This window comes from Bufo gargarizans, chromosome 1 (genome assembly GCF_014858855.1).
Source record: "Bufo gargarizans isolate SCDJY-AF-19 chromosome 1, ASM1485885v1, whole genome shotgun sequence".
Lineage (NCBI taxonomy): Eukaryota > Metazoa > Chordata > Amphibia > Anura > Bufonidae > Bufo > Bufo gargarizans.
This window is the reverse complement of record NC_058080.1, coordinates 97969311-97993603: the sequence shown is the minus strand read 5'-3', so window position 1 is coordinate 97993603 and position 24293 is coordinate 97969311. Positions and strand designations below refer to the sequence as shown.

The window sequence follows — 24293 nt, the reverse complement described above, 5'->3', positions numbered from 1 at the left end:
ATAGTCAACAATTAAGTTCACTGAGAGTAAAGCAGAGCCGGTGTCATAAAGAGAAAACATTTCTTGAGGTCACACAATAGTGACAGGCAAATTTTATACAATTTCTTCACGGTCACCAAAATTTTTAATTTGTCAACCAACAATGCAACTGCAGTAACCAAATGTAGTGTCTTGCACAAAATGGGTGTTTTTTAAATTCCAGAATATAACAGCAGTATCTAACGCTTGTATTGAACTGTCAGAAATGCAGCAAAGGCCGCAAATTTATTATCTGGCCCAAAATGGGTGTTTTTTTAATACCACAATACAACAGCAGTATCTAATGCTTTTATTTGACTGTGACAAATGCAGCAAAGGCCTCAGATGTAGGGTCTTGCCCAAAATGGGCGTTTTTTTTAAACCCAGAATATAACTGGAGTATTTAAAGTTTGTATTTGACTGTCACAAATGCAACAAAGGCCGCAAATGTATTATCTTGCCCACAATGGGTGTTTTTAAAATACCAGAATATAACAGCAGTATCTAACACTTGTATTGGACTGTCAGAAATGCAGAAAAGGACCCAAAATTTATCTTGCAAAATATGGGTGTTTTTTTAAACCCAAAATATAACTGCTGTATTTAAAGTTTGTATTTGACTGTCACAAATGCAGCAAAGGCCCCAAATGTAGTGTCTTGCAAAAAATGGATGTTTTTTTAAACCTGGAATATAACTGCAGTATCAAAAGTTTGTATTTGACTGTCACACATTCAGCAAAGGACCCAAAATGTATTATCTTGCAAAAAAAATGTTTTTTTTTTATACCCAGAATATAACTGCTATATTTAAAGCTCTTTGCATGGTGTGACACTCTTTGCATGACTTGGCTGTTAATATTGAGAGTTTTACACTATTTTTGAAAGACAGGGTCAATAGAAAAGGCAGTGGCATGTGCCTGTATGTGAGGAGCGATCTGAAGGAAAGTATGAAAGAGGCAACTGTGGGTGCGGATGGTGAGGATGTAGAAACCTTATGGGTGGAAGTTGAAAGGGATATAAAAACTGAAAAAATAATACTTGGTGTAATCTATAGACCCCCCTAACATCACAGAGGAGCTCAACTGTATAACCAAATAGAGCGGGCTGCACAGGCTGGTCATAATAGGAGATTTTACCTTCCCAGAAATTGACTGGGGTCATGGTTCTGCCTCAACCACAAAGGGGAGAAGATTCCTCAACTTGCTGCAGGAAAACTTTATGGGACAGTTTATAGAAGCTCCCACTAGGGGCGATGCTCTGTTGGATCTAGTAATTTGAAATGATGCAGAACTTGTTGGAAAATGTTACTGTTTGAGAAACACTAAATTAATTATAATCAGCAAACTCTCTCAAGCAGAGCAAAAACACTGAATTTTAAAAAGGCTAATTTCACTGGCTTAAGAGCAGAATTTCAGGGCATAGTCTGGGAGCAGCTACTGTCACATAATAATACTGAGGATAAATGGGAGGGCTTTATATCCACATTGAGTAATTGCACTAAAAGGTTTATTCCCCTAGGTAACAAATATAAACTGCTAAAATTACCCCCCCCCCCATGGCTTATAGCTACTGTAAAAAGGGCAATAAATGACAAAAAAGGGCATTTAAAAAATACAAATCTGAGGGGTCAGCTGTAGCCTTTGAAGTTTACAAAGGGCTAAATAAAATCTGTAAAAAGGAGATAACATTTGCAGAAATACAAAATGAACAGCAGGTGGCAAAAGAGAGCAAAAACAAATCCCCCCAAAAACAAGGTATGAGCATATGAGAAGGTAGGGACCCTAAATAATGGCAAAGGGGGATTAGTCACTGATGATAAGAAAAGGGCAGAGTTACTTAATGTGTTTTTTAGCTCTTTATGTGCAAAAGAAGAGAAAGGAGCTGATATCTGTGGTGATGGGGCTGTTAGTACATCCAGTAATATACTCAATTGGCTAACTGTAGATATGTGTCACGGATGGCGCTGCAGAAAACTAGAAGACAACAAATGAAGATCCGACTGACTTGATTCCAAACTAAGGAACATAAGGATGAGCCCTGTAAAAGCCCTAGAGCTCTCCCTGACTTCTCAGCCCATGCAAATATCTCTATGATAGATAATTGCATGCCCCCGTGCCTCGACTGTATGACACCTGAACACCCTATAATAGTGAGGGGACACGACCACTGGCTCCCTACACTTAATACGGAGGGAGTCAGGGTCACCTAGGATCAAGCCAACAGGAAAACACAAACAAAGGAACAGACTTATCTGTAGAAGCATCAGTTGCAGCAGTCAGCATGGGCACACTCCAGGAAGTTGTATAAACCGCAAAGTGATGCAGTATGGGAGGGGATTTAAAGGGATGCAATCATTGCAACTAAATGACAGCTGAGAGATGCCAAAACGAAAGCAAAACAAAAGAACCTCAAGTAGAAGGTTCTGAAGAACGTCTGTCAGAGCTTCTCAGATATCTGGCGGTGACAATATGGTCCAAGACATGTTAAATAGGGTAAATGTGAATAAGGCTCCAGGTCCAGATGGATTACACCCAAGCGTACTTAAAGAGCTCAGTACAGTCATTGCTGTGCCTCTGTTTATAATTTTTTAAGATTCTCTAAGTACTGGTACAGTGCCAAGTGATTGGCGCAAGACAAATGTGGTGCTCATATTAAAAAAATGATCTAGGTCCTCCACAGGTAATTATAGACCAGTTAGTTTAACTTCTGTTTCTGGGAAAAATATTTGAAGGATTCTTAAGGGACTATATACAGGAGTATGTGACTATAAATAATAGTATAAGTGATAACCAGCATGGCTTTATAAAGGACAGAAGTTGTCAGACTAACCTGATTTGTTTTTATGAGGAGGTGAGTAGTAACCTGGACAGAGGGGAGGCTGTGGATGTAGTGTCTCTGGATTTTGCAATGGCTTTTGATACTGTCCCTCTTAGACATTTAATAGGTAAAGTAAGGTCTATAGGCTTGGAAAGTATAGTCTGTAATTGGATTGAAAACTGGTTGAAGGACTGTGTCCAGAGAGTTGTGGTCAATGATTCCTATTCAGAATGGTCCTGGGTTATAAGCGGTGTACCCCAAGGTTCAGTGCTGGGCCCTCTATTATTTAATTTATTTATTAATGATATGGAGGACGGGATTAATAGCACCATTTATATTTTTGCAGATGACACTAAGCTGTGTATTACTGTGCAGTCTATGGAATATGTCCATCAAAAACAAGCTGACTTGAACACTCTGAGTGATTGGGCATCAACTTGGCAAATGAGGTTCAATGTGGATAAATGTAAAGTTATGCATCTTGGTAGTATTAATCTCTGTGCTTCATATGTCCTAGGTGATGTAACATTGGGAGAGTCATTTATAGAGAAGGATTTGGGTGTCATTATAGGTGGTAGATTAAATAACAGCATACAATGTCAATCAGCTGCTTCTAAGGCTGCCATATTGTCATGCATTAAACGAGGCATGCACTCACAGGGCAGGGATGTAATATTACTACTTTACAAAGTGTTGGTGCGGCCTCATCTGGAATATGCAGTTCAGTTCTGGGCACCAGTACATAAAAAGGACGCACTGCAGCTGGAAAAAGTACAGAGGAGAGCGACTAAATTGATAAGGGGCATGGAGGGTCTTAGTTAAGAAGAAAGATTAAAATAATAAAATTTATTTAGTCTTGAGAAGAGACATGTAAGGGGGGGGGGGCAAGATTAACCTATACAAATATATTGATGGTCCATACCAAAAAATACATTGAAAAAACGGTTCCATGTAAAAAGCCCTCAAAAGACAAGGGGGCACTGCATCCAACTGGAAAAGAAAAAGTTCAATTTCCAGAAGCGTCAAAGCTTCTTTACTGTAAGAACTGTGAATCTGTGGAATAGCCTTCCTCAGGACATGGTCAGAGCAGGAACTGTGGACAGTTTGTAAAAGGGTTTAGATGAATTCTTGAAAGAAAATCACATTAATGCTTATAAAAATGTGTAGAAATTTGAGTCTCACTTCCTTATGGGATTCGCATCCCCACCTAATCCTTGGTTGAACTTGATGGACTTTTTTCAACCGTATTAATTATGTAACTATGTAATCCCACAAAATAAAAAATAAAAATTTAGGGGAAAAAAATAAAAGTTATGACTACTACAACACAAGAGGGGGTAATATTATTGGTCCTTAAGGCTAAAATTAATTATGTCACATTAAAATATAATATATTAAACCCACAATATAATAGGGAGCCGGCACTACTGTTGTACACACATACTCTGTGTCTTTGCAAAGCAGCTGGTAGGACTGATAAATCAGTGAATGATGGGGCTCTGTGCAAAAGTTCAATGTAAACAATTCATCCAAAGAATTTGTGAAGCACAACTTACCAACCAGATCAAATTCCTCTTTATTGAAGCACCAGGAGGTACAAGATGTGGAGTGAAGCAGGGCAACGGCCGTTTCGTTCTATCTGCACCTCATCTGGCCCACGGGTGCAAACACCTCCTCCTATATACCCACGTCATATCCACTTATACAAATACATACATTACATCGAAAGTATAAAGGTTATACAATTATCTTTCAGCCAGAAGAGTTAAAAAGTTTATATTCTTATTTCAAAAAGACATTCATGTCATTTCCGTCATTTAGGCCAAGCAGTCCAAAGGCTTTTTATTTTATTATTATCTCCGATTCTTTTCGTAACTATTCTCTGTGTCTGTTTCTCCTGTTTTAATGGCTGACCCTGTTTTGACCGCAATAAACTTCTTATATTTGAGATCTCCATTATGTGCATTACACATATGTTCTATAAGCCTCAGTGCACCTAATTTTGATCTCAAGGAACAAGGATGTTCTCCATGGATCTTTTCATCTTTCCTATCTAGTAAAAACCTATGATTGCGTATACTACCAACTTTCGCTACTTTCACATTAGCGTTTTGGCTTTCTGTTTGTGAGATGGATCCATCCTGGCACACAATGTAAGTCAATGGGGACGGATCAGTTTTCTCTGACACAATAGAAAACGGATCAGTCCCCCTTTGACTTTCAATGGTGTTCAAGACGGATCAGTCATGGCTATAGAAGTCATAATACAACCAGATCCGTTCATGACGGATGCATGCGGTTGTATTATTGTAATGGAAGCGTTTTTGCAGGTCCATTACGGAGCTGCAAAAAATGCAAGTGTGAAAGTAGCCTTTGTCTTACAATTGATTGTTTCCCTAAATTGGATGTAATTCCCAGTACTCCCATCCAAGGTTATTTAGATTGTCATAAAACCTCTTTTTCCCACAGCATTAATTACAGTTTGGTAATATATTTCTTAACCAATTGTTCCCTGCATCTTGTGTTTCTGGTTGGTGAGTGCTGTGCTCCACAAATTCTTCGAATGAATAATATTTTATATGATGCCATAATTATGCATAATAGTAGAAGCTAAAGCATAGTGAGTTTTAAGATATCCATTTCTATGGATTGCAGGCACATAATATAGATGTAGGGAGTGAAGTGACCAGTGAAGAAGGTAAATCAGGTAAATCATAGGGGAAGGCAAGGAAAAGATGGCGAAAGAGGAGGGGGTAGAAGGAGGCCAACAAACATAATAACACTAGTATATAAGGCAGAGTTGTCAGGTTTGCGGTAACAATAAGCAAAGGTACTTTTCCTGTGGAAGGAGACCAGAGAACATCGGCCCATATGCCGAACATAAGACTATGCAAGCACCTATTCATAATGGGTACTAGCCACAGCATAATTCAAAAAGCAAAAAACTTATGTTCTAGAATTACCAGACTAAGTATGCAACTAAGACATTGATGAGTAAGAAATGCCCAAAATAATGTGCAACCAAGAAAGAAGAGGAGGGCAAGGGGTGAATATTAGAGAGCTGGAAGGGGGAAATCCTAATGACCAGCCTGGCACAAAGCCAAATTACGGAGCTCAGCCCACCCCAAAAAGAGTCATACAAGCCGATTATTGCGTCCCCTGTCTCCCCCCCACCCACACCCTAATAGCAAATATACCAGACTAGGAAATAAAACGAACACAATAAGGGTACATGCACGGATTCAGGATTAATGTGTGGAGAATCCATACTGATATCCGAGGGTGTTCGCAGGCAAATCTATACAATCAAATTCGCATAAATTGGTGCAGATTTGCATGCGGATTTTAAGCATGCGGATTTTACTAATTGAATGAAGAAAATTCGGTCAGGAAAAATAAAATAAATTGACATGCTGCAGATTTTAAAATCCGCGTGAAAAAAATCATTTCAAATTTCAAATTCTCATCGAATACAAATCCACGTGGAAAATCCGCCTGCAATCCTGATCATATGCATTTAGCCTAACCTGTAAGATTAGGGGAAACAAATACCCTGCTGAAAACTCATTTTTATTCCCCCTTGAGGCCACATGCCAGGGTTGGGATTTAGAAGGGTCAGTTAGCAGCAATGGCTCTTCTACAGACATTCATGAAGGGACATCCACTGGAGAAATGCCTAGTGGTTCCCAGGCATTGACTAGATCCTCCGGGGTGTGGATAACATATTGCTTCCCATCTTTAGAGATGCTGATTCCAAATGGGAAGAGCCAACGATATGGCATTTTACAATAGTACAGTTCATCCAGGAATGGTTGCAGTAGTCTATACTTAGCTAGCAGACAGGCTGCTCAATCTTGGAATATTAGTATAGCTGAGCTCTGGAAGTGCAGGTATTTCAAGTCTCTAGCTTTCTGTAGAATCAGAGCTGTGAAAATGTGCCTTGCTAGTTTTTATTGGTACCATTTAGAGGTACTTACATTTTATTTCTTGTTAATTTTTCTTAACATTTACTGTGCTAGATTTGTTAAATTCAGATTTTTTTTTCTATGTACTTTATTTTACTTTTCTACATCCTTTGATTGCTTTAATACTGTACTGCAGTGTATTATGCCTGGCAGTGTTACACTGACAGGCAGCCTATTATGTCCTCCTTTAGGTATAAGGCGGACTTTGCAGTTACAGTTGGACACCCAGCTGCCAAGGCAGTCCATCGGCTCTGTTGATCACGTCACAGGGGAGCTAGTGGGCTTATAGAGTGAGTCTACTCCCTCTGTAAATCCACATAGATACTGTGGTCATCATCGGCCATGGTCTCTGAGGGATTAAATGGTCAGTAGGAGGAAGATGCAGGGTTACTCCCTCTGCACTCTCAAAGCCGCCCATGCAGTTCTCTGGTAAAACAGTTATGGCCTTGCATTTTCCTTTTTTATTTTTTTGCAGCACACACAACCTTAACCATGACATGCTTCAACAAAGATGAATACTACATTTACTCTAATCACTGGTTTCAGTGTATTATATTATTGGTACCATTCATCACTATGAGCCTCACATGAGGTTTATGAAGATTAATATCAGGCATGCTTCCAGCAGACACTCACTGTATTGAAATTTCTCTATATAACAATCATGTTATTCGATAAATTTACAGTAAAATGACAATAGCTATACAAAGGGATTGCTGGGGGGTTAGAGAACATTTGAAATAATTATTTGGCTATTTGGATTGTGGGCTATTTGTCTTATGTACAGTCTTCCAGCATATGGCTATACTCTAAAATTATGCATATGCAATATCGATCTAGATATATTTATATGTACATTTGTGCATTTCAGTAGTCTCTGTCTACTATAGAAATGACCACATTTTAAGATCTTTGTTATGTTAGATTAGTTTCACACCTATAGTAAAGCTATCAGGCAGGCTGGTCCGGCAGAGGTTATTGTCTGCCGAAACCCGTGGCTCTTGCCGGAAACTGCCCAAATCCCTGCTGGATACCATTATACTCAGTGGGCTTTTGTGGTGCATGGCCTTATCTGGATATGCCGGATACAGAAAACCCTGGCAGGCCTCTCTCCGTGTTCAAATGGATGAGGTAAGTACAGTATGTTCTTTTTTTTTTTTGCTGCCATTTCAGGGAAAATAGATTTGTTACCATGAAGTGTAAGGAAATTCGGCTTTGTAGCAAATTGAATGTTTCTTGAAATTCAGATCGAAGTCAATTCGTTTTGCAGACACGCATTTCCATTATATGTGCACAGGCGATGTCTGTGACCTTTAGGCAGCGGCATCATCCACTGAACTGCACATCCTTCTGAAGCATGTGCAGTTTAGTGGATAAATCCGCTGCCCACAGAAGGTAATAAACGGCACAGGGGCACACATGATGACATTGCTGAGACTAGGACCTGGAGAGAAGAAGAGAAGGGTAGGAGCGGCTAGGGCTAGGGTACAAATTAAAAAAATGTATAATAAATTGGAAGATCCCTTTAAAGGGAATCTGTCTCCCATTCTATGCTGTTCTGACTGAGGGTAGCTAAAATGGTGACAGATACCATTAGCAAAATGCTGCTCAGTTATTCAAATTGACCAAGCCATTTTGCTAAAATATGTAGGGAACAACTGCAGCATGAGCACTGGAGTCAATTCAATGCACAGAGTGTGTTGGGAAGTCCCCATTAGTGATGGACGAACATCTGCCGGGACGGTTTGCAAACACGAAAGCGCAAATGCGATCAAATGTTCGCAAACCTCAAGTTTGTGGCAGGCCCCATTCATTTTAATGGCAGGCGAACCTGAAAAACCTTCAGCTCATATTTGCAGCCAAGAATTATTTAGTAGAAGTGCACAAATAGTCCCACAACATGGACAGTGACATACCAGATGTATTATTCGAATTTGTGATCTCCATTCATTATTTTTTTCAATGCAAAATATTGGCAATATAATTTTCGCGTATGCGCATGCGCACACCAGTTATAATGATTTTTTCCAATACCGTTTGTCACTGTGTGTAGCTGAGGGAACGCAACAAAACAGCAAACAAATGCTGCAGTACCCAAATGCACTATATAGGAAGTATATTATTGGTATATAACACCCCGCTTCAATCAGTTTTTTGGGGGGGCGACTGGTATATCACACCAGTTATAATTATTTTTTCTAATTGCATTTGTCACTCTTTGTAGTTGTAGTATCGCTGCAGAACCGCTCACCACTGCTGCACAATACAAATCCACTATAATATGCTTTCTATATTAGAAAGTATATTATGTGTATTACACCCCTCTCTACTGCACACCTATCAATAGTACACCCATACCTCTCCTTAAAAGGACTTTTGTGGACCTATTTGATAGCATTTTTGTCCTTAACAGTCTGTCCCTGCTCCACACACAAACCTTTCCCTAAACTGACAAAAGACTGAATGTAAAATGGCGGCCAGATCGGCTCTATTCTAGGAGGTATGTCCATGTGCTGAAATGTCTCTATTGGCTGTCCTGTACCACCTGATGGGTGTCAAGTGTCAAAGTTCTTCACAATGTAAAAGAATATTGCGGGCGCGAATATCACCATATGTTCGCATATTCGTTGACTCGCGAACGAGCAAAGTTCACCACAAACCGATCTCCGGGCGAACCGCAAGTCCATCACTAGTCCTTATATGCATTCGCTCCCATCTATCCCGACTCCCTTTTTGACAATGTTTTTCCTATTGCATTCAGGGGCGGGGGTGGCATTTCCATACACCAGTCTTGGCGTAGACTTGAACTATAACTTACACCAGTTTCTGGCGCAAGTTATAGTTAATGTGGTGGGCCTTGTTAGGATCCACCGCATGCTTAGCCCCTCCTCTTTTCTCTTACTTTAGAGAAGTGTTGAGAAGTTCAAAAAGTCGCAAATTCTGGTGCAAATATGGCATGCATCATAATTTCTGACTTTTTAACACGACAATAGTGCCGTAAAAGCTTTGATAAATGTGTGTCGTCGTCCCCCCCCCCCCTGTGTATTGACTAGCACTCAGCTCGGTTTGGAGCTGTTCAGTACAGATTTTAGCGAAATGGATGGGTCAATTGATGCAAGTATTTTGCTTAGGGCCTTTGCAGCAGTTTATGCTGCCCTCAGAGAGAACACCATAGAATGGTTGACAGATTCCCGTTAATATTGTGGCTTAATATAAGCTGTACATAAAGGAGATATATAAGAACATTTTCAATATGATGATTTATACAGCATATGCCAAGGAAAGAAGAAACAATCCATTGTACACATTTCAGTGATCTTAAAAAGTCACTAAGCATTTTTATTTTTTTTTCCTGGTAAAATTCTGTCTTTGATTAGAAATTGATTCGCAAATGTCTGTGTTTTTTTATTTTTTATAACTCTTTCACAATTGCCCTCTCATCAGTGCTTGACCTTCAGGTTTCACTGTTGCAATTATGGCAAAGCAATTTCCTTGATTCAGTTTCTCACATAATATTTTTAAAACTGGAGACATCAAGTCTGGATTTTAATGGATTCTTCTAAGCCTTGACACATCTATTTTATCATCCTAAAGATCACCTGTCTATAGAAGCTTATTACCCTGTTTTAAAACGTCAGTCAAAACACTCACTAATACAGTTACTATACAGGAAACAGATTATACCATAATCTTGTTGAAATAAATATCTCATGAATGAGGAATACATTTTAGCTAATATGTTGTATCAGTTCTTATATTTATATAATATATTTCATATTATTTAGTATTGGCAGGCAGAGGAACTTACTTCACTAGGTTCAACTCACACTATAGGTATAATAACATAAGGTATAATAATAGAATAACTACATTTATATAGCGCCAACATATTCTGGAGAAATTTACAATTCAGAGTGTATATAAACAAAGTAAAAACTAGATCCAAAAGGTAAAGTGCTTAACTTGCACCATGGAGAGTCACTCTAGTACGCATGGAGCTTGAGAAATATTGTTGAATTAAATATTGTTGAAATATTGTTGAATTGGAGAGTTCATCGTTATCAGATTGGTGGGGTTCTGACACCCCTCAACACCATCTTTTTAGATGTTTTTGGCAGCCACTAGCACTGGAAACTATACAGTGGATAGAGCAGGAAACTGAAGGATCCATCCAATGTCCACTCGCCATGCCAAGGTACTACAGCTTAGCTCCCAGTGAAATGGGAGCTAAGCTGTAGTATGTCGGTGTGAGAAATTTCCATCAACTGTACAGTTTTCAGTGCCAGCGGCTGCTGGAATTGGCTGACTTGTGGTGGTGTGGTGTGTCAAACCCTTACTGATCTGATACTGATGACCTACCATGAGGATAGGTCTTTAATGTCTAAGTACTGAAAAAACCCTTTAAGTTAGACAGAAAATCACTTAGAAACCAGCAGCAGTCTATGTCAGTCTGTCCATCTGCAGCAGCTCTTCTCTACCCCCCCTCTATCCATAGACTTTTATGTAGTCTGATCTTTCACTAAATATGGATTTAAGCAGTTTATTGGGAGTTAAGGTGGGTTCACAGCGCACAATGTTACAGCAGATTGTCAGGAAGGAAGCGGACTTCGATCTGAATTTCAGGGAAAATTTCATTCACTGTGAAGCCGAATTTCCTTGTGATTCATGGAAATGAATACATTTTCCTTGAAATGAAGGTAGGGGAAATTAAACTCACCTCATCCATTTGATCGCGTAGAGGCCACCGTGGCTATCTTGATTGAAGTTCCAGCTCGAAATCCTGCGCACAGTGATATATGATGTCACCACTTTTGGCTGCCTGATGACATCATCATGCACGGCGCAGGATTTTGCACTGGATCTTCAATCAAGATGGCTGCAGTGACCTCTATGTGATCAAATGGATGAGGTGAGTAATTTTTCTCACCAGATTAACCACTAAAAGCCACAATGTGCATCAGCGATGAACACGGGATCTGAAGGGTTCAATGATGGGGGTCGCGCAATCGCCGTTCCCCCGTCATTGCGCCCACTAATTACAAAGAAATGCGCTTTATGACAAAGCCAATTCTTTGTAAAATTCGGCAAAGCAGCCGTATCGAATTTTCTTGAACTTCGTTCATCTCTACATATGCTCATAACCCTCTTTTATTGAAATGTACTTTTTCAAACTGAGTTAAAAACAAGATGATGGACCAATTTTTTTCCTTAAATGGAATTTGTGAAGAAGAAAAACTACTGATAATTGTGCACTCCTAACGTTTTTTTAATGGCAGGTAAGGCCAGTTTCACGCTGTTCTGGAAGGGGAACAGTCTGCCGGATGCGTACTACAGTATAGACACTTGTGCTGCCAGAAGTTCGCTCGGCCTGCTGGAAAAGATAAACGCTAGTGTGAAACTGGCCTAAGGAATTATGTTGTCTTTCCTTAGCCCCTGGCTTAGTGAACTTACAATATTTTCCTTTCCTTATCTGATCTAAACGGAACACCTGGCTTTCATCTTGTTGAAAATATCAAATGAAGTTCTACTGCGTAATAGTGCTTGTAATAAAATCGTATACCTTTATACCTTCTTTATATGAACCTTTATACATTACATTTCTTTAGGTGTCACTGCTAAGACCAATGAATCTGGCCCCTTTGTATGACCTTATAATGTTCATTGCTTTTTACCGGCCATTACTAATTAATAATGAAATAAACAAATAAAGTAGATATCTCACAATTATTGCACACTTTAATCTAAAAGCAATTCTTCTTTAAAAGAAATACTTTATTCTACTAGGGTGACTTGAAGGGTCATATCTTCTTTTATGCATGACTAAGTCAAGTGAATATGTAATTACAATTTGCTAGATAATCTTTTTCTTTGAATATGACAAAATTAAAAGATAAATATTTAATGGAAAACGTTATATCAAAGGTACTTGCACATAGATATGTTATCTTGCAGTTATGTTGTGAAGGATACTTGAAATGAAATTCTGAAGCAACTGATTTTACATTAAAAAATAATTACAACAGTGATGCATCAATGAAGTAAAATTATTCCCTCGGTGATAAATCACCAAAGCCAGATTTCTACCATTTTTGCATATCTAAAATATTTAAAGAGTAGCAGCACTTTTGCAAAACTTATTACATGTCATAGAAACATATTAAAATATTTGACCTGCGGGAGCTCCAGTGCTGAGACCCCTGCTGATTGTAAGAATGAGGAGTTAGAAGTGCTCAGCCGAGTGCTACCCTATGTAAGCTAAACGGTCATATTCCAGGTAGGCAAAATGGGTTGTGCTGAAAGAATACTTGGCGTATGGTCCTGTAGTTGTAACTTGCTGTTGTTACATACATGGACGAAATTCCTTTTCTTTTTTGTTATGAATATTTTTTCACCTCTTCAGATTCATTGAGCAATGAAATGCATTTGGAGATACATGGCATGTCTGGTTTACCCACATGTTTTTAAGTGATTGTAATGTCCATGTGTTTTTAATAAGTTGTTTTACTCTGTATTAACATAGTTGAATTTACAATTGTGTACCTATTTGACCCAGCACTGATTTTGTCTTGGTGTTTATTTGGTGCCGTTTCTTACCTGACAAACACCTTCAGCAGCTCCTCCGTTCTTCTGGTCTCTACTCTAAGGGTCCTAACTCCCACCTTCAGATTTAGCAGCTCCTCCTTTCTCCTGGTCTCTATTCTTAATGGTCCTAACTCCCACCTTCAGCTTTAGCCTGAACTCTTCCTCTCCTCTTCTTGTCTCTGTCATGGAACCATGAACCAGACATACAACAGAGATAGGTGGAATAAGAAGGCTTTATTGAAAATCAAGCCGTAGCTAAAGTCCAAACGGATGGCTAAACCGAAGCAGGGTCTTGCGTAGACGGAGGTCAGGAACCAGGAGGGTAGTCAGACGTAGCCAGGATCAGGAACCAACGGGGTAGTCAGACGAAGCCAGGATCGGGAACCAACGGGGTAGTCAGACGAGGCCAGGATCAGGAACCAGAAGCAGCAGCAGTCTTTGAAGCATGTGCACACAGGAGGACCAAGCAAGGAACTGAAGCCACAGACCTTCTATATATATGAGCTAGGCATCCAGCTCCTCCCAGTGGGAAGGAGGAGCCGCAGGGTGGGAGGCTACAAGAAACCCAGAAACCAAGATGGCCGCCAGCACATGTCAAACGAAGGAGAACAGTGAGAAGGTAAGACCATGACAGTACCTCCCCCTCAAGGGCCCCTCCTCCGCGGAGTAAGGAACGGTTTCAGAGGGAAGCGTGCGTGGAAGGCTCGGAGCAACGCAGGAGCATGGACATCTGTGGAGGGAACCCAGGAACGCTCCTCTGGACCATAACCACGCCAATGGACCAAAAACTGCAACCGACCGCGGACCAGGCGTGAGTCCAGGATATTGCTCACCTCATATTCCTCACGATTGCCCACTTGGACCGAACGGGGCCGAGGAACCGAGGAAGTGAAACGATTACACACCAATGGCTTCAACAGGGAGACATGAAACACGTTGGAGATCCGCATGCCAGGAGGAAGCGCAAGGGCATAGGCTACCGGGTTTACCCTGTGAAGCACTCGGAAGGGACCAACAAAGCGAGGCGCCAGCTTGGGAGTGGGCACTCGAAGGTTGAGGTTGCGGGTGGACAACCATACACGGTCTCCGACCTGGTAGGAAGGAGCGGGCGCTCGTCTGCGATTAGCCTGGAGTCTCTGGCGTTGCGCAGAGACCTCAAGGGACCTCTGGATCTGTACCCAAGAAGTACGTAGGACGGAAAGGTGATCCTCCACAGCCGGAGTATCCTGGGGAGAGAATACCTCCGGTAACACGGCAGGTTGGAACCCATAATTGGCCATGAAGGGAGACGTCCCAGAGGAAGAGTTCACCGCCGTGTTCCTGGCAAACTCAGCCCAAGGCAGGAGGTCAACCCAATTGTCTTGGTGATCGGAGACATAGCAACGAAGGAATTGCTCCAAGGCCTGATTGGATCGTTCTGCGGCCCCATTGGACTGAGGGTGGTAGGCCGAGGAGAAAGAGAGATGAATCCCCAACTGGGAGCAAAAGGCGCGCCAGAACATGGACACAAACTGACTCCCCCGATCCGACACAATCTCCTTGGGCAAACCGTGCAACCGGAAGACCTCCCTGGCAAAAATCGAGGCCAACTCTTGTGCAGAGGGTAACTTCTTGAGAGGAACACATTGGCACATTTTGGAAAACCGATCCACAATCATGAGAATGACCGTATGGCCTCGGGATGCAGGAAGGTCCACAATGAAATCCATCCCCAGGTGTGACCATGGACGCTCCCCGGTGGCTATGGGTTGCAAAAGGCCCAACGGAAGGTGCCGAGGGGACTTACTCTGGGCACAAACGGAGCATGCCGCTACATATGCGGCGATGTCGGAACGTAGAGAAGGCCACCAGAACAGACGTGAAACCGCCCAGGACAGCTGATTCTTTCCAGGGTGCCCCGCGGCCTTGGAGTTATGGTAGGTTCGCAACAACCGAGTGCGCAACTCCTCAGGCACAAAACATCTGCCGTTGGGTCTCCCAGAGGGAGCACCAGATTGAGCCGCCAAAATCTGCTCACCCAGAGGAGAGGTCAGGCTGGTGCGAATAGCAGCCAGGATCTGATTCGGGGGTATGACCGTAGTCGGAATCGACTCCTCCCCGGACAGCTCGGAGTACTGCCGTGATAAGGCATCCGCTCTGATGTTCTTGGAGCCGGGTAGGTAGGAGACCACGTAATTAAAACGTGACAAGAACAGAGCCCATCTGGCCTGACGTGGTGTCAATCTCTTGGCCTCAGAGAGGTAGGTCAGATTCTTGTGGTCCGTCAGGATGAGAACCGGAACCACCGAGCCCTCGAGCAAGTGCCTCCATTCTTTAAGGGCCTGCACGATGGCCAATAACTCCATGTCACCAATCTGATAGTTGCACTCCGCGGAAGACAGTTTCCGGGAGTAAAACCCACAAGGAAGCAGAGGACCCTCTGGTGTTCTACGCTGAGACAGGAGGGCGCCTACTCCCGTCTCAGACGCGTCCACCTCGAGGACAAAAGGCAACCCAGGGTTGGGATGCGACAGAATCGGAGCCGACACAAAGGCGGACTTTAGAGCCTCAAAAGCTCGGATGGCCTCGAGCGGCCAGACCTGAGGATTACTGCCCTTCCTGGTCAGATCCGTGAGAGGCTTGGCTAGCATGGAAAAGTCCCTGATGAACTTCCGATAATAATTGGCGAAGCCCAAAAAGCGCTGCAGGGCACGAAGCCCACTGGGCTGGGGCCACTGTAAGACAGCCGAAACCTTCTCAGGATCCATGGAGAACCCCTCAGCGGAAATGATGTAACCTAAGAAGGTTACCTGGGATCGGTGAAATTCGCATTTCTCAAGCTTACCGAACAGCTTGTTCTCTCGTAAGCGTTGCAACACTCGTCTGACATCCAGAATGTGGGCCTCCATGGATGCAGAATATACCAAGATGTCATCCAAATAGACCACCACACACTGCTGCAACAGGTCACGGAAAACATCGTTGATGAATTCCTGGAAGACTGCGGGCGCATTGCACAACCCAAAGGGCATAACCAAGGATTCATAATGACCGGTCCATGGATGCAACTAGCCCCACACTGCGGTGACCACGAGAGGATCTCGGCCGATCTCCAATCGAAAGTCGGATTATGCTTCTGGAGCCAGGGGTACCCCAAGACCACCGAGTAGTGTGGAGACGAAATAACCTGGAGACAGACCGACTCTCTGTGAACGGCACCAATGGCCATCCCCACTGGAAGGGTCTCCTGAGTCACGTGTGGCGGCAGAAGGGGTCTGCCGTCTATCGCCTCAAGAGCCAGTGGGGAACCTCGAGGCTGCAGAGGAATGGAATTGGCGGCGGCGAACACACTATCAATGAACAAGCCACCAGCACCAGAGTCCACCAACGCCTGGGTCGTCACCGAGCCCCCGACCCAGGAGAGGACAACAGTAATCAGTGGTTTGTCAACACGGGAAACCGGGGACGAGGAGACTCCACCCAAGATCTGCCCCCGACAGGATCTCAGGTGCGAGCGTTTCCCGGACGGTTCGGGCATGCCAACCGAAAATGCCCACCGAGACCACAGTACATGCATCGGCCCTCGCGTCTCCGGAGTACCCTCTCCCCCTCGGACAGGCGAGCAACCCCCAGCTGCATGGGTTGACCCCCAGACCAGTCATCCCCAGGAGGCGTGGGAGGAGAGGGAGGCACGGGTGGGACAGCAAACGTAGGCGCCAATCTGTTAGAAGGCCTCCGCAGGCTCTCCTTAAAGGAAGGTCTCTCCCTGAGTCTGGTGTCAATCAAAATCAGGAAAGAAATAAGGGACTCGAGCTCCACTGGTAGGTCCTTGGCTGCAATCTCATCCTTCAAGGCATCCGAGAGACCATGAGAGAAAGCAGCGACCAGAGCCTCATTATTCCAGCCCACCTCTGCTGCCAGGGTACGAAACTCAATGGCGTATTCAGCTACGGATCGTGAACCCTGTCTGATGGACATAAGGAGCTTCGCAGCAGAGGCAGCACGAGCCGGCACATCGAATACCTTCCGAAGAGAAGCAACAAAACCGGAAAACTCGGCAACCACCGGATTGTTGTTCTCCCATAAAGGGCTGGCCCAGGCCAAGGCCTTGTCCGAGAGCAGCGAGATCAAGAAGCCCACCTTTGATCTCTCAGTAGGAAAGGCATGTGGCAGCAACTCGAAATAAATGGCCACCTGGTTAAGGAAACCTCGGCACTGAGTAGGCTCTCCCCCAAAGCGCTGTGGAAGGGGGGCAGAACCGGTCATACCCTGAAACACCGCAGGTGCAGCAACAGGTGTCGGGGTAGACTCTGGCGCAACAACCGGAGCGGCAGTAGGAGCGGGCCCAGGAGCGACAACCGACCCATCGGCAACGGAAGCTAAATGAGCCGTGCGTTCAAGCAGGGTTTGTAACGCCACAGCGAACCGACCCAACAGGTGATCCTGCTGATCAAGTCTGGCAACCAGCGTAGGTAGCGAGGATGGCCCTGTACCGTCAGAATTCATGGCTTGGTCCTAATGTCATGGAACCATGAACCAGACGTACAACAGAGATAGGTGGAATAAGAAGGCTTTATTGAAAATCAAGCCGTAGCTAAAGTCCAAACGGATGGCTAAACCGAAGCAGGGTCTTGCGTAGACGGAGGTCAGGAACCAGGAGGGTAGTCAGACGTAGCCAGGATCAGGAACCAACGGGGTAGTCAGACGAAGCCAGGATCGGGAACCAACGGGGTAGTCAGACGAGGCCAGGATCAGGAACCAGAAGCAGCAGCAGTCTTTGAAGCATGTGCACACAGGAGGACCAAGCAAGGAACTGAAGCCACAGACCTTCTATATATATGAGCTAGGCATCCAGCTCCTCCCAGTGGGAAGGAGGAGCCGCAGGGTGGGAGGCTACAAGAAACCCAGAAACCAAGATGGCCGCCAGCACATGTCAAACGAAGGAGAACAGTGAGAAGGTAAGACCATGACAGTCTCCTCATCCTGTTGTTAGAATTGTAATGGCAAAGAAAAAGCATAGGTCCCAGCTTCATAGACTTAAGTCATCACTAGACAATACATGTAAGCAGCACAGTGTTGTGGGTAATGGGCCACTTTGTATTTTTACAACTTGTCCAGGCTCCTGACAGGAGTACCAGCTTTACTGCCCTGGACCTGCCTAGCACTTGGTCTGCCATTGATTATTTGCCAGCTCAATCTCTGCACATAGCTTTCTGAAGTGATTGTATTCTGATAAGTGGAGTCTGTACAATAATCTGAATTAGAAAAATACTACCATTTCTATTATAATTTAAGAGCTCAGCTGTTATAGAGATGTGTCAATCTTTTTGGAATATAAAGGCCTTTCACACTGGCCAGTGCAGCAATCTTTCAAACCACTTTTGACATTTTACCTGTGGATTGCAAAACTGTTGCATATAAAGACCACTGATCTTTGGGGAGAACTTTCATGATTTGCCTGACTGTCTGTCTGAAAATTCCAATTTTCTGGTTGATAAATTAATGGGTTTCATAATGTGCAAGCAGAATAGCTGTATAGTAAGAATTTACCCTGTTAAACATTGCTCCATTTTTTTCAATGAATATCAGTTTATGTTTGTACCACACAAATATCACAGCTTCAAGGTTTATGGCTTAAATCAATGGACGTAATTCTAGTCTGTTTTTCATTGGTTGTCAGCCTATGGTTAGACGTTTCAGTAACATTTCGCTATATGGCAAAAAAAAAAAAGTTATAGCCCATTAATATAATGACCTCTAATTGACCCCTAAATCCTAACAGATTTGTTTATATGCACATAAACTAAAAACAGGCGCTATGCCAGGAATAATCCCAGAAATATTCAGGTCAATTATTGGTTCATGAATGACTCGTCTCACATTGAGTTTTGGTTTCCATTCCTACAGATGAACATCTGAAAATTAATGGTTAATTCAGGGAATCAATATTTTAGCTGCACTGTTTTACTTGGCGTTTTTAATAGTTTGCTTGTTTCTTTTCAGCCCTTGATCCAGCAAAAGACCCTTGTTTGAAAATGAAATGTAATCGCCATAAAGTTTGCATTGCCCGGGATCAGGAGACTGCGATATGTGTCAGTCAGAGACATCTTACACATAGGTATGTGTCTACATTGTGCAACTAAATGTTGTGCAACATACAGTAATAATAATGTTGGAGAAAAGGGTATAATGTCGGTCTAAACCTATTACACTAAGCTTTTCTTTTTGTGTAGCTATGTTAATGAAAATTGAAACAAAAAATGTACATTAGCGTGAGTCCTTGTGAATGGGGCCTTTGTTGCATCTATACATTTCTCTGATTTCACTTAATATGCAAAATAGTAGTGGAGCCCCAGTTATGGGTCTTCAACACAGTGATAGCCAGGGATATCTGGCTATCACTGTGTGGAAGACCCATAACTGGGGCTCCACAACTATTTTGCATATTACTGTTTTCAGGGAGCTTTGCACTTTGGATTGCTGTGTCGACACTCTTAAATGAGGCACCACAGGGTTTTCTGTAGCTGGTCTCCCTATGATCAGCCATTGTTTTGTTTGAGTAGTCTCCAAGGCATTGCTCCCGGTTAGCCATAATCCTACTCCACACTGATGAGGGGCAGCACCCCGAAACAGCTGTCTGTGGATGGATAACTGGCTTAGGTCTTCCCCGTCACATCCTTAAAGCTTGTAAAAGAGCGGAATCTTGACATAGGGGCCACTTAATATGGTGGATTTGGTGATCTCTGTAATGGGGACACCCCTTTGCTTGGTTTTCCTTCCTTTGAGGGATATCTGACTATCACTGTGTTGAAGACCCATAACTGGGGCTCCACAACTATTTTGCATATTACTGTTTCCCAGGGAGCTTTGCACTTTGGATTGCTGTGTCGAGACTCTTAAATGAGACACCACAGTGTTTTGTGTAGCTGGTCTCCCTAAGATCAGCCATTGTTTTGTCTGATTACACTTGGAAGCATACAGAGACAAAGGACTTATCTGGCAGGATGAAAATTATAGCTTGATCCAATGGATGTATTTGTATATAATATTGTCCCATAGACATAGACTTGTAAAAAGTATTGTCCCATAGACCCATTACTTTTAGAGGAGAAAAGCTATGTACATGTGACACCAACATACATTCATTCTTGTGCTAATGAAGTCTCACGTTTTCATCACCCATATTGAAAGAAACTCATCAGAGGCAATACATTCTAATGCTCATATGTAGATGGGGATTATGTTGAATATGAGTTATGTATTTGAACAAATCGGGTTCGTCCAAAGCAGGATGAGCCGGTAGCAATGCTTGATAACTTCCCACTCCAGCACAAATCAAAGAAAGTGTAAAGACTAATTAACAAAATCTAATGATTTGAATATGTAATAATTCTTGTTGTTGAAATAGGGTGGTATTTTTTAAAGACAATACTAAAGAAACATTTTTCTTCCTTTTTTATGAATCAGAGGCTTTATTTGTGGAAACCCACAATGTGAAAATGCAGTCATTGTGATGAGTGTTTCTCTGATAAAACCAAGTAACATTTTTCAGACTAGAAGATGCACCGGACTATAACACGCATCAACAGAAATATTTTTCATCAGACCTCAGATCAGACGCCATTCTTCATTAGACCTCAGCTCAGACCCCAAAAGCAGACCCTCAACCTCCATCAGCCTCAGATCAGACCCCCAACCTCCATCAACCTCAGATCAGACCCCCCTCAGCCTCAGATAAGACCCTCCATCAGCCTCAGAACAGACTCAATCAGCCTCAGATCAGACCCCTATCAGCCTCAGATCAGAACCCATTAGCCTCAAATCAGATCCCACCAGACCTCAGATAAGACGTTAAAAAAGTACACAGTACAGTATTTCTTTTTAGCATTTAAAAACTCAATTGCACAAATTATCTTTTTAATTTCTTCTTTTATTGCAGTATAGGATATGTCATCCCTGGTGCATTCAAGCCTGTATCAAAATAAATTTTATCCATATTAATTTAATCAATTTCATAGAAATTAATTAGTATACTATAGGCTTCAGTGACTGCACTGTACTTTATCTGGCTAAGTATGCCAGCAGTTATTCTTTTATTATAAAGTGAAAGTTTTAACAATGTTAAAATGGGTTCATAGGTGTAACTAGAGGGTACAGCCCAGAGGGGCAAAAAACACAATGTAATGGATTTCCTGGCACCCCGACCGGGTACCTCCATCGATGGATGCTCCTAGTGCTTCCCAAGGACTCCAAGCACTCCACTTGACACCGTAAGCACTGCATACCCCACGAACCGCCGAAGCTTGGTTGAGGTCTCACTGTCTCCTACCCACCCTGGACCTACGACAAGGCTCCAGTGAGTGAACCTCTCCTAAATACAGAGAGCAGGAACAGCTCTTACAAGAGCTAGGAGTTATAGCCAGGGGAGTATATAATGTCTATAAAGATAAGAGACCCTTGGAAGAATTTTGGCAAAATATATGTCGGAGCTACTACTCTGCCACCACTTTGGTGTGTACTGTATCACTTATTTTCTGTACACAATGGTTCTTTGAAGTGGGGATTATATTTGCACTTTATTGATATGCTAGGGATAGTCACTGTGGCATTACTTTGGTTGGTACTATATTGTTAATGATTTGTATGGCTTTTTGATGTACTGATCATAATTACACTGATCTTTAGGCCCCTTTAACACGGGCGAGAATTCCGTGCGGGTGCAATGGGTGAGGTGAACACATTGCACCAGCACTGAATCCGAACCCATTAACTCCAATGGGGCTGTGCACATGAGTGGTGATTTTTCATGCATCACTTGTGAGTTGCATGAAAATTGCAGCATGCTCTATATTGTGCATTTTTCAAGCAAGTGCGGATGCGGTACGATTTACACGCATGGTTGCTAGGTGACAATCAGGATGGTGACCTGATCTTTATTATTTTCCCTTCTAACACAGTTATAAGGGAAAATAATAGCATTCTTAATACAGAATGCTAAGTAAATTAGGGATGGAGGGGTTAAAAAATTTAAACAAATTAAACTCACCTCATCCACTTGTTTGCAAAGCCCGGCTCGTCTTCTTTCTTCTTCTTTGAGGACCCGGGAGGAAAAGGACCTTTGGTGATGTCACTGTGCTCATCACATGGTCCATCACCATGGTGATGGAGCATGTGATGGACCATGTGAAGAGAAAGAAGAAAGATGATGAGCCGGGCTTTGCGAACAAGTGGATGAGGTGAGTTTATTATTTATTTATTTATTTTTTTAACCCCTCCATCCCTAATTTACTTAGCATTCTGTATTAAGAATGCTATTATTTTCCCTTATAACCATGTTTTTCTGTGAAGAAGTCCGGGTTCGGGTCTGGGTAGCAAACATGCCAATTTTTCTCACGCATGTGCAAAACGCACAGATTCTCTCATGTGATATATAATATCAAATGTTAGAAATACTGATATATGCTAAAACATATAGTATCTTTATAGACCGTAATCTGTATTATAATTCTTATATGTATTTAAATATTTATATGTGGTAGTGCAATGGTTCATATGACATTTGTATATGTCTCATTCCCCGCTAAGTGTAATTGTGGGAGACATGAAGGAATTGCCGCTGGGGCCTCAATGTCTCCGGGGATAATTTTGGTACTGCACAACACCGGGATCCAACCTTATCCCGAGCCTGGGGAAATGTACTAATAATAGATGGTGAACCACAACAACTAGGGGCAGAGTCGGTGTTCCCCCATTTTGTGGTTCATCAGGATATGTTGTTTTGGGTAAATCAGCTGCAAGGTGAATCCATTGAACAGTTGGTGGTGCCCCAGGCTTATCGTAAACTCGTGTTAGAGTTAGCCCACCAGCATGTTCTCGGGGGTCATCTGGGAATGCAGAAAACACAGGACCGGTTTTACTGGCCCAGTGTGTTTAAAGATGTGGATGAGTTCTTTAAGTCTTGCCCGACCTGCCAGGCAACTAGCCCCCAGCACCTTTTTCGCAGCCCCTCGGTACATCTCCCGATCATCGAGGTATAGTTTGAGCGAATCGCTATGGACCTAGTAGGCCCAGTACCAAAGTCCGCTAGGGGACACCAACACATCTTGGTTGTCCTTGTTTACCCACTCGGTATATGTATTGAAATATTTATATGTGGTAGTGCAATGGTTCATATGACATTTGTATATGTCTCATTCTGTGGGGATTATTTTATAATATTTTATATTATTTTCATGAAGAGTTAATAAACATATATTAACTTAGTGACATACATTTGATGTCTCAGGTTGGAGTTATTCACTTTTCCTGTCTTTTTCATGTTGCTCAGACCACCATGACAAATTCTTACAACTATTACTTGTGTATGCAGAGTTGTGCCCCAGACAGTTATAATACAACACACGACAAAAATGTAATCTTTCACATGCCACAGTGTAGTAGTGATCTTCGTAGTGTTCAAAAAGTAATAATGTTATGCTCATTACATAGCTTTCATGCCCCATATGTGCCATCTACATATTAATAATGATCTTTTTATATTCCCTAGAAAGTGATAATGCCCCTGAAGACAAATTAGAAATCTAAGTAGACCTCTTTTGTCTCTAGAAAGTAATAAAGCTCCCTGTATACTCCTTTAATGTAATAATGTTCCAAGAGAGCCCATAAAATTAATAATTAGTGATGTCGCAAACTATTCGCCGGCGAACAGTTCACGGCGAACATGGCTTGTTCGCGTTCGCCGCAGCGTGCGAACATATGTGATGTTCGGTCCTCCCCCTATACATCATCATTGAGCAAACTTTGACCCTGTACCTCACAGTCAGCAGACACATTCCAGCCAATCAGCAGCAGACCCTCCCTCCCAGACCCTCCCACCTCCCGGACAGCATCCATTTTAGATTCATTCGGAAGCTGCTTTCTAAGTGCGAGGAG

General features: G+C 42.6%; 1 protein-coding gene across 2 annotated transcripts in view; it reads left to right on the top strand.

Moving 5' to 3' along the window:
• SPOCK3 (SPARC (osteonectin), cwcv and kazal like domains proteoglycan 3) overlaps positions 1–24293 on the top strand; it is a 489251-nt gene that overhangs the window by 256779 nt on the left and 208179 nt on the right. For both annotated transcript variants that reach the window (XM_044285920.1, XM_044285986.1), the window contains exon 4: positions 19365–19479. In XM_044285920.1, coding sequence (XP_044141855.1) covers positions 19365–19479 — 115 coding nt within the window. The remainder of the gene's footprint in view (positions 1–19364; positions 19480–24293) is intronic.